At 38.6% G+C, this 15,623-nt stretch overlaps 1 protein-coding gene across 1 annotated transcript in view; it reads left to right on the forward strand.

Annotated features, from left to right (window-relative positions):
- Cd96 (CD96 molecule) overlaps window positions 1-15,623 on the forward strand; it is a 72,015-nt gene that overhangs the window by 40,430 nt on the left and 15,962 nt on the right. Inside the window, exons 7-9 of the mRNA XM_027412566.2 lie at window positions 243-431; window positions 4,898-4,990; window positions 12,684-12,752. Of these exons, the coding sequence (XP_027268367.1) occupies window positions 243-431; window positions 4,898-4,990; window positions 12,684-12,752 (351 nt within the window). The remainder of the gene's footprint in view (window positions 1-242; window positions 432-4,897; window positions 4,991-12,683; window positions 12,753-15,623) is intronic.

Below are 15,623 nucleotides of genomic sequence, written 5' to 3' on the forward strand. Positions count from 1 at the left end.
GCTGCTTGCCAATCTACATTACCATAAATTAGTTGTGTGGTGCAGTACAAGTTTGCAGGCTTTCTACACAGATGGGGTGGGACAATGATTAGAGCCACAAGTTAAAGGCCAGTCTGGGCCACAAAGGAGACCCTCACGTCAAAACAAAGTAAAATTAAATTTTATTAGGCGGTGTCTTGGCATCCTCATCTGGCTGGTAGAGAAAATGTCAGGGCCTAATCATGTTTTCATCTGTCTTGCAGGAATACACATTACGAATGATGAGAAAAATGACAGAAGTGGATTTCGGGAACTGAAGTCTGTTTTAACATGGACACATAGTAAGAGACCAGCTCAATCAAACAGCATGACAATTCAGTGTAAGGCTCTGTCCCCAGGCCCCAGAAACAAAATGTGGAGTACTTCATCACAAGCTATCATGCTACCCTCAGGTGAGTTGCCTGTTGAGCAAAGTCAAGAAAGCTTAGCCAAGAGTGCTACCAACTCAGAACATGACTAACAAGAAAAGATAGGATTTTTATTATTCCCACACCAGTACAATACCAGAAAGCTCTCTATCACCCCAAATTTCTAAATTTCAAAATATTAAACAATTCATAAGTAGAATCTAAAAACACTTTCTCCAAATAAAAATCAAAGATAATTTTCTATAAAGATTTTCTAAGAGTAATTTTTTATTGTGATCATAACTCTTTTTCATTTTCATTTTCTTTGATTGTTTGTTTGGTTTTTTTCCCCAGATAGGCTTTTTATGTTGTAGTCTACACTAGCCTGGAACTCAGTATCTAGTAAAAACTGATCTCTAATTCCTGGCAATCTACTTGCTTCAGCCTACCAAGTGCTAGAATTAGTGTCATTAGTCACCATACCCAGCCTAATCATAATGTTTAATCAACTAGCATTCTGGTTTATTTATCATCCAAAGCAACTTAGTAATAGCATCTATAATTAACTGAAATTTAAACTATCTTAAAAGTCCTGAGTCATAAACATATTTAGGAGTGGTGAATGACTCAGCAGGTAAACGCACTTTCTGCAAGCCTGACAACTGAGTCCCATCCTCACACCCCCACATGCTGGAAGAAAAAGACAGGCTCCAGAAATTTGTTCTCCGATTCTCATGTGTGTGTTATGACATATGCACTCAGGCACACATGCATAAATAAACAAATGCTCAAATGAATAAAAGAAAATTGAAAAGATTTAATCAGTCCCAGCATGTATAATTCCACTATTTAGAAATGGGTAAACCTTGCATGCAATAATAACTTCACTACCTGGTTTAAAGCACAGTATCTACACAGAGACTTTGATGACTACAAAAATTGATAAATTCAGCCACTCCAGTTACTATAAAATTTGAACAACCAAATTTTCTACCCTGAATCACATAAGAATAATTGAGATTTTACTACATAAACTATGACAAGTGTGGTCAGCAAAGGTGATGACAACAGATAGGCCTATATTAAAATGGTGATAAAGATGACTATCAAATGTGCATATTTAGTAGTATTCAGACAAAACAAGATTTGTGAATCATCATTATAGCTCTGCAGGACCTCTTTAACTGTTATCCTGTCTTCATAAAGGTTGTCTATAACATATCCATAAAAATATACTAATTGATATAGGACAGTTTACATTGCACCCTGACAGAGTTCTTACAGGTACAGTGCTTGGTTACTGGGTCTTTAGATGAAGGACTTTATATGTCTTAGCACAAAGCCTTTCCCACAACTCTGAAGCAGGTGCCATTCCATGCTGAGTCAAAGGCAATATCCCCCATGACTTTGCCTGTGTGCATCTAGTTAAATATGAAAAAGAATCACTGTGAATTCATTCGGAGTCACTCATTCAGAAGTTGTGATGGACTTATATGAAAACAGCCTTACTCAGCTCCAGCTAACCCCCTGCAGAATAAGCACAGCCCTTTCCCAGAAGGTGACACATGGGGAGGGCTGCAGTGTTGGGACAGTATGGAGTTGATCATGTCTCATATAGATTTATCAAAGCTCAGCTTTGGCATACTCTGAAGCCATGAGCTAAAAGACTCTAAAGCCTTCAGTTCTTAAACAATACTAATCCCATGTGCTCCCAAAACCAATGTATTCTGATATTAAACCCATACTTTGTTTCAAGATCAGAAAATAATGAAAACTTTTAAGGTATAAAGGAATATTGATGTTCATACCCCAAACACACTGTGTTTCAAATTTTACAGGGAAGCCCCTCTTCTTGTTTAAGTTTAGACTATGAGCAAGTAGGTAACTTTTAATCACCAAATGAACTTTTAGTCTTTACAATCAGATAGTAAAGTTAATAAATCTTGGAGTTTCCAAAATTCTGTTTCCCAAAATTATGGCTCCCTTTCTGGTCTCATCCAAGCACAAATCATTGTGTTCTTACATGCATAATTATGCTCGTGTATTGTTTGGGGGTATGGAGAAAGCCAAAAGGATATCCCTATAACTAAGAGAAGAGGAGAACTAAGCATTTAATTGAAGATTCTAGACTCCTTGCCTCATGACTTCCTGCAGTAAGCCAAGATTCGTACTTGTGTCTGCTCCCATGGATCCTGAAAGCATAAACAGAGAAGTTAATATGCACACAAATCACCCAGAGAAAATATGGACCCTAATTCAGTAAGTCTGGAGCAGAGTCCTACATTTCAAACAAGACTGTGAGAGAAACTTTTCCCACTGCTCTGTGGGCTCTACCCTGAGAATAAAGGTTCTCACATGCCCTGGAATTTGGCTCATTTCTTAGGTGGACCAGATCAGAATGGATACTTGCTCACAGGAAACCTCAGGACTGACCCAGCTGTTCTTGTGGGCCAGTCTCATGGCTGCTGCTGAGGTTCCGAGAAGCTCCCTAGCCTACAGTACAGTGACTTCAGAAAGTAGACTTCAGAAAGGATGAAGGTGCTGAGGGCCAGAAGCCCATCCCTCTCAACACTGCAGCAAACAAAGTGACCTATGTGTATAAGGCAACTCTACTGGGTTCTACACCTGAGTGTTGGGAAACCACTTATCCCTGTCATGCTGTCTTTTTAACATGTCTTTTTAACAGCCCTGATTTTTATTTTGACCAAGGCAGTGTTTCTACTTTTCAGTCCAATCTGAAGCCAGATAGATGGTTTATGAGCTCAGATTTTTGTGCTTAAATCTATGTGGACATGGGGTGAAGAGCTCTCCTCCATGTACAAATCTTGTAGTAAAATCTCCAAACTGTACTGTAAGGCTGACACCCACCCCCATCTTCCAAAGATATCTGTTTATGAAATACAGCAGAATACTGCGCTAAAACAAAATGCCCTTCCATGAAAAAAGGAATGCCTTAACACTGTAGAAATCTGGAGCAGAACATAATCAATGCCTTCAATTCCAGGAATTGACACTTCATCTATAAAAGGTGAGAGAGTAAATATTTTAAGTTTCATAGATAATATTGCCTTTATCATGATTATTCATCACAGAACTATAGCACAAAGGCTGCTATGGACAGCATGTAAGGAGATTTATATGGTTATATCCCAAAATACTTAATAAGCATAGGAATGGGTAGGATTTGACAGCATGCACTGGATTACAATCTCTGTAAAATCATTCCATGGGGAAAACCATGTAAGCATTTACCTTACAGCCCCACACTTCATCTTCACAGCATACTGTTTTAGAAGAGGACATTTAATATCTAAGAGCAGCCAGGTAGACATTTAAGGTTGGTCTTTCTAACAATTTTGTATACACTACATCATTTCCATTTGTTGATACTATAAAGATGGTGAAGAACAAAACTGGTTTTTCTTTGGAGTGGCATGACCCATAAATAAAAGTGGCAAGACCCTTGCTAGCATTAACATCAAGGTAAAGAGGCATGTCATGAAGGTCCCCTAGGACTCCCCAATATTAAAGACGTTCATATGAGGAAGCCTGAAAATGAGAAAATATCAGGAAACAGCACAAAGACTAAGAAGCCTTCCTGGGTGAACTATCCTTGGTCTGAAACACCTGCCTTTTGGATGGAATACATGGTTCATGAGAGACAAAAAAGTGATGGCCAATACCAAGACATAAAGTAGGGAACATGACAAAGTGAAAATTATGATGTCATTTGAAGACATCCGAGTAATTGTAGATGATGAGCAAGAACAGAATGACCATCTAATTACTCTCTTAAACAGTAATATTATATATCTAGAAAACACAAAATCTTCCAGGCTCAAAATTTAACTATATTTTTCTAAAGTCAGGCAATCCTCCTTATACTTGTAATTAAAAAAAACAAAAACAAACAAACAAACAACAAAAAAACCCTCAAGGGCAAGAGAGATGGCTCAGTGGTTAAGATATGCTGGTCTTCCTGAGGATCTGGGTTTGATTTCCAGCAGACATATGGTGAACTACAACCATCTGTGACCCTAGTTCTAGGAGATCCTACACCGTCATCTGGTCCTGGGGTGGGGGTGGGGGTGGCTGCCTGGTGCACAGACCTAAATGCAGGCAAAACTCCCATATACATAAAATAATTTTTAACAATTTCCTTTAGTAGAACGATTTGCAAAGCACATAATATTGGTTGAAGGAAGACAAATGAGTGTAAAACAACAATCTTGGCTTCTATTTACACACACACACACACACACAGAGAGAGAGAGAGAGAGAGAGAGAGAGAGAGAGAGAGAGAGAGGATAAATAATTTTCAAGTATTTAAAGAAAATTAAAAGACAGTTCCACACCTGTCCCACTCACTAGTACATCTCGCTGCCTTGTCCATAGCAAGTCCTGAGTACTGATTTGCTAGATAACGAATAAATAAAATATGTTTAGAGCTGAATTAACATCTTTTTCTTACAATGTCTTATCCATTATAAATATCTGCCTTACACTTTCAGATTTGGTGACTGCCACAAAGGAATATCTAGCCAGAATGACGGGATCTACCCTGGGCACAAAACCTTTTCCAGATGACAATGTGTCTCCTACAAGTAAGAGTGTTCCCACACTACTTTTAATTTACATAACCTACCAATCATTTAACCAATAGGGTGGTTAAAACTAGTAGACTTGCATGATTCATGTCCTTCCTTGCTAAGACATTTGAAATAAACCAAAATATTGATCTCATAGTTTCTAAGGGCTAACACTTGAAGCCATGGGAAAATTGAAGTCGATAAATATTCAGTGAGGAATTTAAATTCTGTATTCATTATTAAATAGTTAGTAAATTGGCAGTTCTCCACAGCCATATTCTCACTGGAGAGTTTTAAAAAAAAAATGGTGGTTGCAAATGGAGGTACTGTGGACCTAAAATAGTTAGGTCATTTTATGTTTAAATTTGTCTGGCCTCAAATTAATTCACCAGGATGGCTAGCGAGTGTTGTGAATTCCATAGCATTGTTAACAGTTGTCAGTGTTGCTATGGTGAAGTCATTCATCGTGGGGCATCTCAGAGGTTGACATTGATGCAAACAAATCATAATCCTGATGCCCGTGGCCTTTGTACATTATAAAGATCCATGGTGACCACTGATCAAAAAAAAAGAAGAAGAAAAGAAAAGAAAAAAAGTATATGTAGAGTAGAATCATGGCTTTCATTTCATATTTAATTAAAACTATCAATTTTGCCTGAAAATGGAATAAAATAAGAGCAGTCCACTGGAGTGAACATGAGCTTTAGCTGGTAGGCTTTTGCATTTTGCCTACAGTCACTGTCACATACAGCTACCCTGCAGAAAGTGAGAAGTGGATGGCAGGTGAGAAATGTCTGCAAATCATCCATCAGAAGTTTCATGTCCTAGTGACTTTTTCTTGCTCTTAGAGTTTCATAGCACTGTTTAAATAAACACTGCTCCTCTCCTGCCTGTCTTCCCTTTCTTCTTTGTCCTCACCCTTCTCTTTTTTTTTTTTTTTTCAAGCTAGCACTTTCAAAGACCATGGTTTCACCAATGAATTATGACAGACCGGGACATTTTCACCCAGCAAACCTCAGCATATTTAATAACAATAGTAAGATCTTAAGCCATTGCAGTGCCCTAAATATTGTTTGTACATTGCTATGATATTTAGTGAATTACAAAACACCTCAAATGGATTCAGGATCCTGGAATCTGCAGCTTAGCTGGATAATACTAAGGGTTTATAGTGCAGTGAGGTTGAGTCCTTGTTTCAACTTTCAGTCATATAAAAGATTGGCTGGAGTAGAAGCATGTACATCTGAACTCAAGCTTGATCTCAAAACAGGAGTCCTCAGTGCTCACTGAGTGGGCCTCTCCATGGGACTGCATCCAATATGGCGCTGACTTCCCCTTGACAAAGTACTTCAAGAAGTAATGGCTCCAGAAAAGTACCCTTTTAATGCCATTCTCTCCCACACTGAAGGTCTCCTCTGCTTTATTCTATTCATGAAAAACAAGGGTATTCTTGGGGGAAAGACTGAGATTCCATCTTTTTAAGGAAAGAGCAGGAATTGTGAACATACCTAAGTCACCATGTTGTATCATTTGAAATGTTTTTATATGAAATGAAGTGTTGTTTTTCCTTCTTTATTACTCATAGTGAAGATCACAATGCAATGTATGTGTGGTGTGTAGTGGGGGGCGGGGTTCTCCAGTAAGGTGACGTAACTGACAACTTTCTGAAGAACCCAGGCCCTCCTTAAAGTAAGGCATCAATTCTTGGAGCTGAGAACTTCCTTAGATCATGTGTTTTAATAATTTACCCTCCCTTCCCACAATGAGGGGACATCTGGTCATGTCCAGACAGATCTGGGGTTGTCTCAGTGAGGTAGCGAGGTCCCAGTAGCATCCAGTGAGTAGAAGTGAAGGCTTCTCCCAAACATGACATAACACAGGATGGCACAGCCCTCATCACAAGGCATATTTAGTTCAATATGTTAAGTGTGCTGAGTCTGAGAAACCTGGCTTAACACCACACTCTGATATAATTAGGACAGATATCTTTTGCTCTACAAAATTCAATTGAGAGTTCATCAAGATGGCACCTGCAGATTGTGTCTGAAACAATTTTCTGCCTGATTGTTATATGCCAAAGAGACCATGTTTAAATCAATAGCTAGCAAACATCCCTAAATTAATCTTATTTGACTGGCCTGGTCATTGAATTGCTTTAGAGAAATCCCCATTTAATTTCAGCAACCTAGTGGGTCATTGTAAAAATCTCATAATTGCTGACTCGGAATCTGGTGGGAGCCACCTTTGATGGTCTCTCAAGAAGGGAATCTAGATGCAGCATGACACAGAAATCAACTTCAGAAGGCTGTGTTTCACTCTCAACTGTAAGATGTAAGGAGATATGCTATTCACTCAGCATTGCAAAGCTCCTGGTCTGCCTGCAAGTGTACACTCCTCACTCTTAGTATTCAACGGAACTTGATTTTTTTCAAACAAATGGAGAGGTCATGAGTGCAATACTTTTCAGTTCCAGAAGGAGAGCTTCATAGCTCAAAAACTGCAAGAGTCACCCAGAGAAGTCGCCTTCAACTCCATGAGAGCCCATTGATATGTTCTGTGTCCCCAACTGCCTTCTCTGTGTCATTCCAGCAAAAGATGGAAGCTGACAGGCAGCTAAAGCCCAGTTGTAGCATCAGAGATACCTGGCAAGCTGAGGGTGACCAGCAGTGATGTACAGCTCTCATTGTCCTCAGAAGAGTGTTCTCTCTGGTCCTTTCAATTCACGGGCTAGAAACTGACTACTAGTTATGTTGTATAAAACAATGAGCCACAGAGGCACCAACCCAGTCTGAGGTCATCAGTCAAGATATTTATTCATTCTACAGACAACATAGAGCACCCACAAACATACTGGGGGATTTTTAAGGTGCCACATTACAGTGGCGAGGGACTCAAGACAGTGCTTCTATTGCAAAGAACTGATAGCACTGCACAAGTCTTGCCTTGATTTCTAATCTCTCTGTCCAATAGGCCACAGACTCTTTGGCTGTGAGTCCTGTTTTTATGTCTACACCCAACCCTCTGACCCAATTACATTGATTTTGATAGTGAGCCTTCGTTAGTAACTTATCTGGTTCTCACAGTCTTATTGCCTACTCTGAACACCTTGAACAAAATGCCGTATCTGCTCTGAGTCCAGACCTTGGCGTGTTCCTCATGTGGTAACAGCTGGTCTGAAAAAAGTAGATGATCATGCATGGGAGACAGAGGGCAGAGGAATGAGTGCCCAGAGTATAACAAACACATAAATATGTCAGAAATGGATGGAGAACAGATTCAGGAGATGCATTATTGGGTAATATCAAAAGGAAGCAGCACAGAAAACATCAGCAGGTAGAACACTGGGTTCTAAAGCAAGAGAGTCCCAGAGAGAGTTGAAAGGAGGTAAAGATGTCGGTGACTTGGATGTGATGGCAACTCCATTAGTTTCTACCATCATCATCCATATATATATTTGGGAAAGGGGCAGGGCAGAGAGATCTAGGGCATGGCTTAGAGGTAAAATGCTTGATGAACATATGCAGATCCCTGGGTTGCATCCCTAGGGCACCATGACTACCACCACCACAACCAACTATGACAGCAATACTCAGAGTGCCATGCCGAGCATGCAAATAGGGTTGGGGATGTCTGCATGCAGAGATGCAGAGTCTGGAAGGAGGGATGGGCTCAACAGGAAGATGCAAAATGGGTCTTCAAATTATTATCTTTTTAAAAATTTTTTAAACTTTATTATCTAAAAAATTTATTACTCATTTAAAAGTTATACACTGAAATTAACCAGGCCCCAAACTAAAATTGTCATCTTAAGCACAGCTGGAAATAAGTTGAACCCATCTGTGAGAAGAGAAGCAGAGGACATCGTAAGCACTGCTGGGGAGAGAGGTGCTAAGGAGCCAGGTGAGGTGAGGTCAGACAAGCCAGTGGGCTGTGGATTTAGACTGATCTACATGCCAGAAGTCACTGTGGCTTCTTAGTGTGTAAGGAAAAGGAAAGATGGGAGCTGCAAGAACAAGCAGCCCGAAGACTGGGTGATATTGATTTAACATGACCTAAGTTGATGACAGTCTCAACAAGGCATTTGTAGAAATGGAGAGCCCCATGACAGAAGGCTTACCAGCATTGCTTGACTAAACACGGGCAGAAAGAAAGCCTTTTAGAATACTGTCACACAAGTGCCTCCCAGGTTTCTCCTAGCAATTATCTTAACTATTTCCCACTGACGTGGCTGTGTCAGATAGCTGGACAGAGACACTGATATTTGTTGAGCTCTCCCAGTATGTCTGGGATTATTCTAAACTATAAATACATTGCTTCATTTCATTCTGCCAATAGCACAAACTTGAAGTATTATTACAACCCATTTCACAGGAAAGAATACTAATGCACAGAGATTAAATAGCAAAAGCAAAGTCCTACGGAAGGTTGATGAGCCAGATAGGAGAGCCTAGCTAGCCAGACTACTGCCTTTGTCAGTACAGGCTTTGGCTCAACAAATGCCTTTATGGTAGATAAATCTCTGCCCATTTGGAATTGTTGTTGATGCTGCTCACACAGAATACCTGCTTTAATCTTTCTCTTTGGTGGACCAGTGGTTCCTGAGAAACTCAGTCTCCAAGAATGGAACTCACACCTCCTTTGCTGGAAATAAATCAGAGGAAAGAACACCTTTCCATGCTTTACCTCTTCCAAAACCATCTTAATACAATCTTTGTTGTAGGTATGACTCTACACCATCCACAGAAACCCATTGCACTCTTTTAGTTCTATGAAATTCTAGGACAGCAAGGTGGCTGAGAGAGTGGGATAAATTTGGGGAGTCAATTCTCTTCTACTCTAGGTCCCACATATTGAACTCAGATCATCTGAATTGCATAGTAGGCACTTTTACCTGCTGAAAAATCTTGTCAGTGCTGGATGATCAATTTTAAGATTATTAACAATTACCATGTCTAGGACTATATCACAAATGTGGAGAACTCTGTCTTGTTTTCTGTTATCTTCATTAAGTTAGTCTGGAACTCTTTTCAGACCAATAATCTAGTGGTATATGGTCCTCCTACCTCTTCATTTAACATGTTAGACAAGCAGCCTCCTTTGTGACAAGAGTTTTGTGATGTTTTTAGGCCATCTCTATGAGTGTCTTCTTCACACTAGCCTGAAGGTCAGTCTCTACCTGGGTCTGACCACTGGGACTAATAAGGCTCATTTGAATGTGTCACTATGGCTCAGATTCTCCATCTTACCACTGCCTTTAAAGGCTTTTTATGCTGCAGGGGAGCTGATGGAGAGTAACTCCAAATTTGTTCGGGAAACAAAGAAGATTGGTCCAAGTAATCCAGTAGATGCTATAGTGATTGAATGGAAAGCAGAGTGAAAACTCTGTGATATGAAAAATAATTTAATTTTCAGGCAATATCACAGGAATATAAGGAAAGCCTAGGATAAGTTAGCCTGACTAACCACATTCTTCTGACTGCACTTGCAAATCACTTTTATTCTTATACTTGGCTGATTACATAAGATGGACTGGGTAGCAAAAAAAAATTATTTTCTCCATCATTCTCTGTTCAAATGAGTCTGGTGAATAGTTTCTTGGCCTCTAGAAGAAATTTCAGACAAATTACGTAGCCTTGGGGGGGTGATTTTCATATATATAATAAATGTCGTCTGGTCTTTTTCAGTCACTAGAACAGATGTATGTCAATAATTTAAAAGTCTTGTCAAATATAGTTTCAAAACTTGAAAAAGTTAATTTAGTCCGGAATTTCTCTTCTCTCCCTACTGCAAGCATGGGTCTGCCTCAGCCGCAGACGGCTGACATGTACTGGCTTTGTGCTTTATGTCTGTGTGAGTGAAGGCAAGAAAGCAGTTTTGTAATACCCTGGTCTGACTCCAACCTTTCCTCCAATTTTTGTTCCTGGCTTAGACCCCTCCTTTGGAGAACATGGGGTAGGAAGAAGAGAGAAGTATATAAGAAGGGGCTTCCTTTAATAGTCTAGCTCTAACCTAATACAGGCAGCTCAGGATATGAAAAAGTAAACTGTTCAACCGTCACCTCATGAACACAGGTGTATTACAGAATTTTCAAAAAGTTCTCAAACTTTGGGACCACTGACATTATCCATCTGCTCTTTCTGTGGGAGGCAGGTGGTCAGTCTGTGGGGAAACAAACAAGAATGTAGGCTTAAAAGTATTGAACATAATGGCATGTGGCAGCAGCCACAATTAACTCTTGTAGAACATACTTCTGTCTCTTCCAACCAAGACCACATGAATGTTTACAGAAACTATAAAAGGGTAGTCCTTCCTTTTTAATGAAAAGTATTTAAAAATGAAATGGGCTGGAATGCTTTAAACCTCATCTAAACTTGTGGAAGGTTCTGAACTAGTATAAACAAAACAAATTGGATGAAGTGGCTGCTTGTTTGTTTTTTTTTTCCTGGAAACAGCAATCATGATGATATATGTCTGAACACTTGCAAAATTTAATAACAGTAAGTCTTCACTTTGAAGGAAAAATGAACAGCTAGGAAACAGCAATTAACTCTCTATCGCCTGGGTTGCCTATAGAGTATGTCATAATATGAAAACCATTATTTTAAATCAAGAGGTTTTAGTCTGCTGTGAGGATGTTGTTAATGACATTGTACAACTTCCACAGCATTCATCGTACAAGAATTTGGAAAATCCTTTTCTCAATTATGATAAAATGAATAACTCCAAAACTGACTTACTTTTCTATTAATACACATCAATCAAGTAATATACATTTGTTTCTTTCCTAACATTTGCCCTAGAAAACTCAGGCCAAATGTGGGACTCTACATGATAAGGGAAAAAATACCAATAATGCATATTATGTCCAATCCCTATTCCCGTTTCAACAAAACTCAATTTTTCCTATTTCCTCTGTCCTTATTTCCTCTTTTTATTCACTGTTTTGTTTCTTTTGCTGAATTTTTACATAAGCCACCTTAGGTATGTTTAGGAACAAAGGAGAAATGCACACTACCAAAATATATTAAAGACATGTCTCTCGAAGAGATGCAGGCATTGTTCAACAGTGTAGTTGGATTTTTCCTTCGTTCATCTGTCTTGCCTCCTCTCTAGAGGAACATTCACATTTTATGTGAATGTGAAACACATTTTCATTTGTGACTGGGGAGACAAAAAGGAAGAAATGGGTGTGTTGTAAAGATGGAGATGATTTTGTAAGCTAAGAATTGAAATAAATATGAAATCATAGTATGTGGAAATATATTCTTATGAAAATTCATTGTAAGCCAAGAATCAAAATAAATATGAAACAGTTGTTAGCATGTGACAATATTTTAGCCTTATGAAAATTCATTGTAAGATAAATTTCAAGACAACAGCAACCTTGATTTCAGTTATTGCTACAACCCTAGCACTTAGAATATAGTGTTTGGTGAAAAAGTAAATATTGAATCAATATATGTTTTGGAGAGTGAATATAATAGATTTGAATTTAGGAGAACTGTGTTAGCAGCAAAGGAATTATGTGAATATTTGCTGTGTAACCATAAGCATATACTCCTCTGTTCAGCATTTTTCCATATTTAAAATGAAGCTATGAGACTATGTGTCTACTTAGATTCCTCCCAAGACTCTTTTGTTTAGTGTCATCATTAAACATGTGACGGTAAATGCTTATAGCAATTTGGAAATTTTGTTTTCAAAACAGGGTCTCCAGCTATGTATTCAATGACCATTGTAGATGGGGATGTGGCTACACCAGATGCAACTTCTCAAGGTGAGTACAGCAGGCCTTTCCTCCTGTGCTTCATACCCAATAACTCCCCCGTCTTACTACTGCATCTAAAACCCTGAGTTTCAGGAGAAGTTTATGTTTTCCAGTTGATTTTGAGTTACCCTGCAGTGACTACTATGGATGTGATTATCATTATAATATTAACAGTAAAGGTTGATGGCATGCTTTACAGTGGACCTTTCATTTGTCAACGCATTTTAAGGTTATATTAAAGTAACCCAGTTACAAGGATAGAAAACGGAAATACACCAGTAACAAGTTGGCATTAAACATGAAACACAAAGCGTCAACCTCAAAACAGCTAGTATCTGAGTTGGAAGGACATTTCACATGTCCCCAAGGTCTCGCAGATTAAAAACAATGCATCAAAGTAAAATTAAATTACAGTTCTATAAGAAAAAAGTTGGCTTGTGAAAATAATTTTATCTTTCAGGCAGTAATTCCAGCATGACTACTAAAGGCTTCAACTATTCCCAGACATCTATTGGGACAGATGCCAAAATGGTGGAGTATAACCATGGGTTCCTCTGTGCCTTCCATTCATTCACCCAGCACATTATTGAGCAGCCATCATATCCTGGGTTCATAATCATATTCTTGAAAACTTGGAAAGCATCTACTATGTTTAAAGTACTGTTGCAGGAGATTAGAATAGATATATGGATGAGGTCTAGTTCTAAATTTGCTGTGAGGTGAGAAATAAACATGGTAACTAATGATACAAGGAAAAAAACTCAATACACAGACATAGGAAGGGTCAAGGGCAGGCAGCAGGTGCTGCTATGGTACCTGGAAAATGGTGTTGAAAGTGAGGAGTCTAAAATAGACATGATAGTACACATCTGTAATCCTGGCATTTGATGAATGGAAAAGGAAGGACTGGGAGTTCATGAACTAGCTACACAGCTAGTTCAAGGTCATCTTCTGGTACATAGGTAGTTCTTGAGGATATACTGCCTTCTGGAAAGAAGGGAGGGAGAAAGGGAAGGGTAAGGGAAGGGAAAAGAAGAAAGGTGATAGGTAGAATCAAAAACCAATGAAGATGTCAAGGAAAGTTCTGAATGCATGTGTATAAAATGCAAACTAGCCAGGATGTGTGAATCCATAGCAAAAATAAAAGAGAATGAACTCCCACATCTAGCTGAGGAGCCATTGGCAGTTGATGGCTGTTAGGGGAGAGAAACTTGGTTTTCTTTAAGGGTGTGGTCTCTGATAGGTTGACCATGTTTCAGAGGGTGGTCCCACACTAATGCATATATGAGCAGCACTAGTTAGATTCAGTGATTTACCAAGAAAGAGACACAGAGAAAGAAGAGGTTAGATAGATAAGATAGATAAATGATCGATAGAGAGATAAATGATAGATGACAAACAGATAGATAGATAGAATTGTGAAGGGAGGGGCATGTTGGGAAGAGTCTGGAAGGAATTGGAGGAGAGAAGCAGGGAAAGAATATAAACAAAGCATGCTGTATACACATATATTATGTGCTGTATACACATAATATATGCATAATATTCTCAAAGAATAAATTAAATATTATATTTGTTTTAAATAGAAGAGAGAGTCAAATGCAATGTAAAGTCACTACTATACCTTGGAACCAACTGCAGGGACCACCTTAGTAGATATTAACAGCCTGAAGAGGGTAAATACTGCCTCTTAGTGGCAGAAGACAAAGAGCTGCATAGGGGATGTGGCATGGAAAGTAGAAAGAAAGAAGCGAGGATATGGCTGGCCTCAAGTATAACATCCAACTTAACTGCTGGGCTCTCTGGCACAAAGAGCACATACATTGACAAGCTTTTAAGCTACATGTAAACACCTTTAAAATCGCTGTATTCACTAACTCTGTCATTGTGCCACTGGAAGTTTGTCCTCAGGAAATGAGAGAGAGAAAAAAAGAATTCATACACTACAGGTCTTTGTAATATTATTATTGCTTTTATCTCCTTGGTGAACCTCATGCCTGAAGTTAGATTAATTATAGCCTTTAATTCATCACATACTTTTATCATTAGCCAATGGAATATCCTCCATAATTTAACATATTCCCTTCATTAAATATACTAATAATTGATACCTATGTTTAAACTCAGTGCCCTCAAAACAAGGGGTGAAAAAACAGTGTTCAGAAGTGGGAGCACCAAAGGAGAGGCACAGATAAGTGGAATTTAGACATGGACCAGAGGTGGTGTTTCATGGCAGATGATGGTGAAAAAAAAGGGACTTTTCTGCCAACTTACCAGAAATATTGATTATTTTTAAGAAAAGCATCCAAATGGACTGTTACTCTGCACATTATGCAGAAGCAAATTACATATAGTATAATACCTATTTCAATTGTATAAACTTTATTGTTTAAAAAACTTACAAATAAAAATCTCACACAGTAAAACTAAACACATTGAAGTCTACAATTCAGTAAACTTCTTTACAGTTAGAATAAGCATAGTTTAAGATCTTGATGTAAAAATACAAATGTTAAAATATGATTATTTTTTATCCTGGCTCTAAAAGGATTGATAACTCACATGGAATTAAGAAATCTGGTTCATGAGAAGATGGGTTTTTTAAAAAAAAGTTTTAAAAGAAGTGGTACTGTAGGAGAAGATATTGGTCACATATTTCACAACTGAAAGGACTCAGTACCTCTACATCTGTGTAAGGAGAGGCTGGGCATATGGCCCAGTGGGAACTAGTGTTCATGTTGGCTATGCATGCAAATATGAGGACCTGAATTCAGTCAGATTCCTAGCACTCCAGCAAGAGTCAGCATAGCTATGCAAGCCTTTCAGCCCAGTGCTATAGAAGGGAAGGGAGGCAAGAAGATTGCAGAAGCTGGCCAGTTG

The sequence above is a fragment of the Cricetulus griseus genome, chromosome 4 (assembly GCF_003668045.3).
Source record: "Cricetulus griseus strain 17A/GY chromosome 4, alternate assembly CriGri-PICRH-1.0, whole genome shotgun sequence".
In the NCBI taxonomy this organism is placed as follows: Eukaryota; Metazoa; Chordata; class Mammalia; order Rodentia; family Cricetidae; genus Cricetulus; species Cricetulus griseus.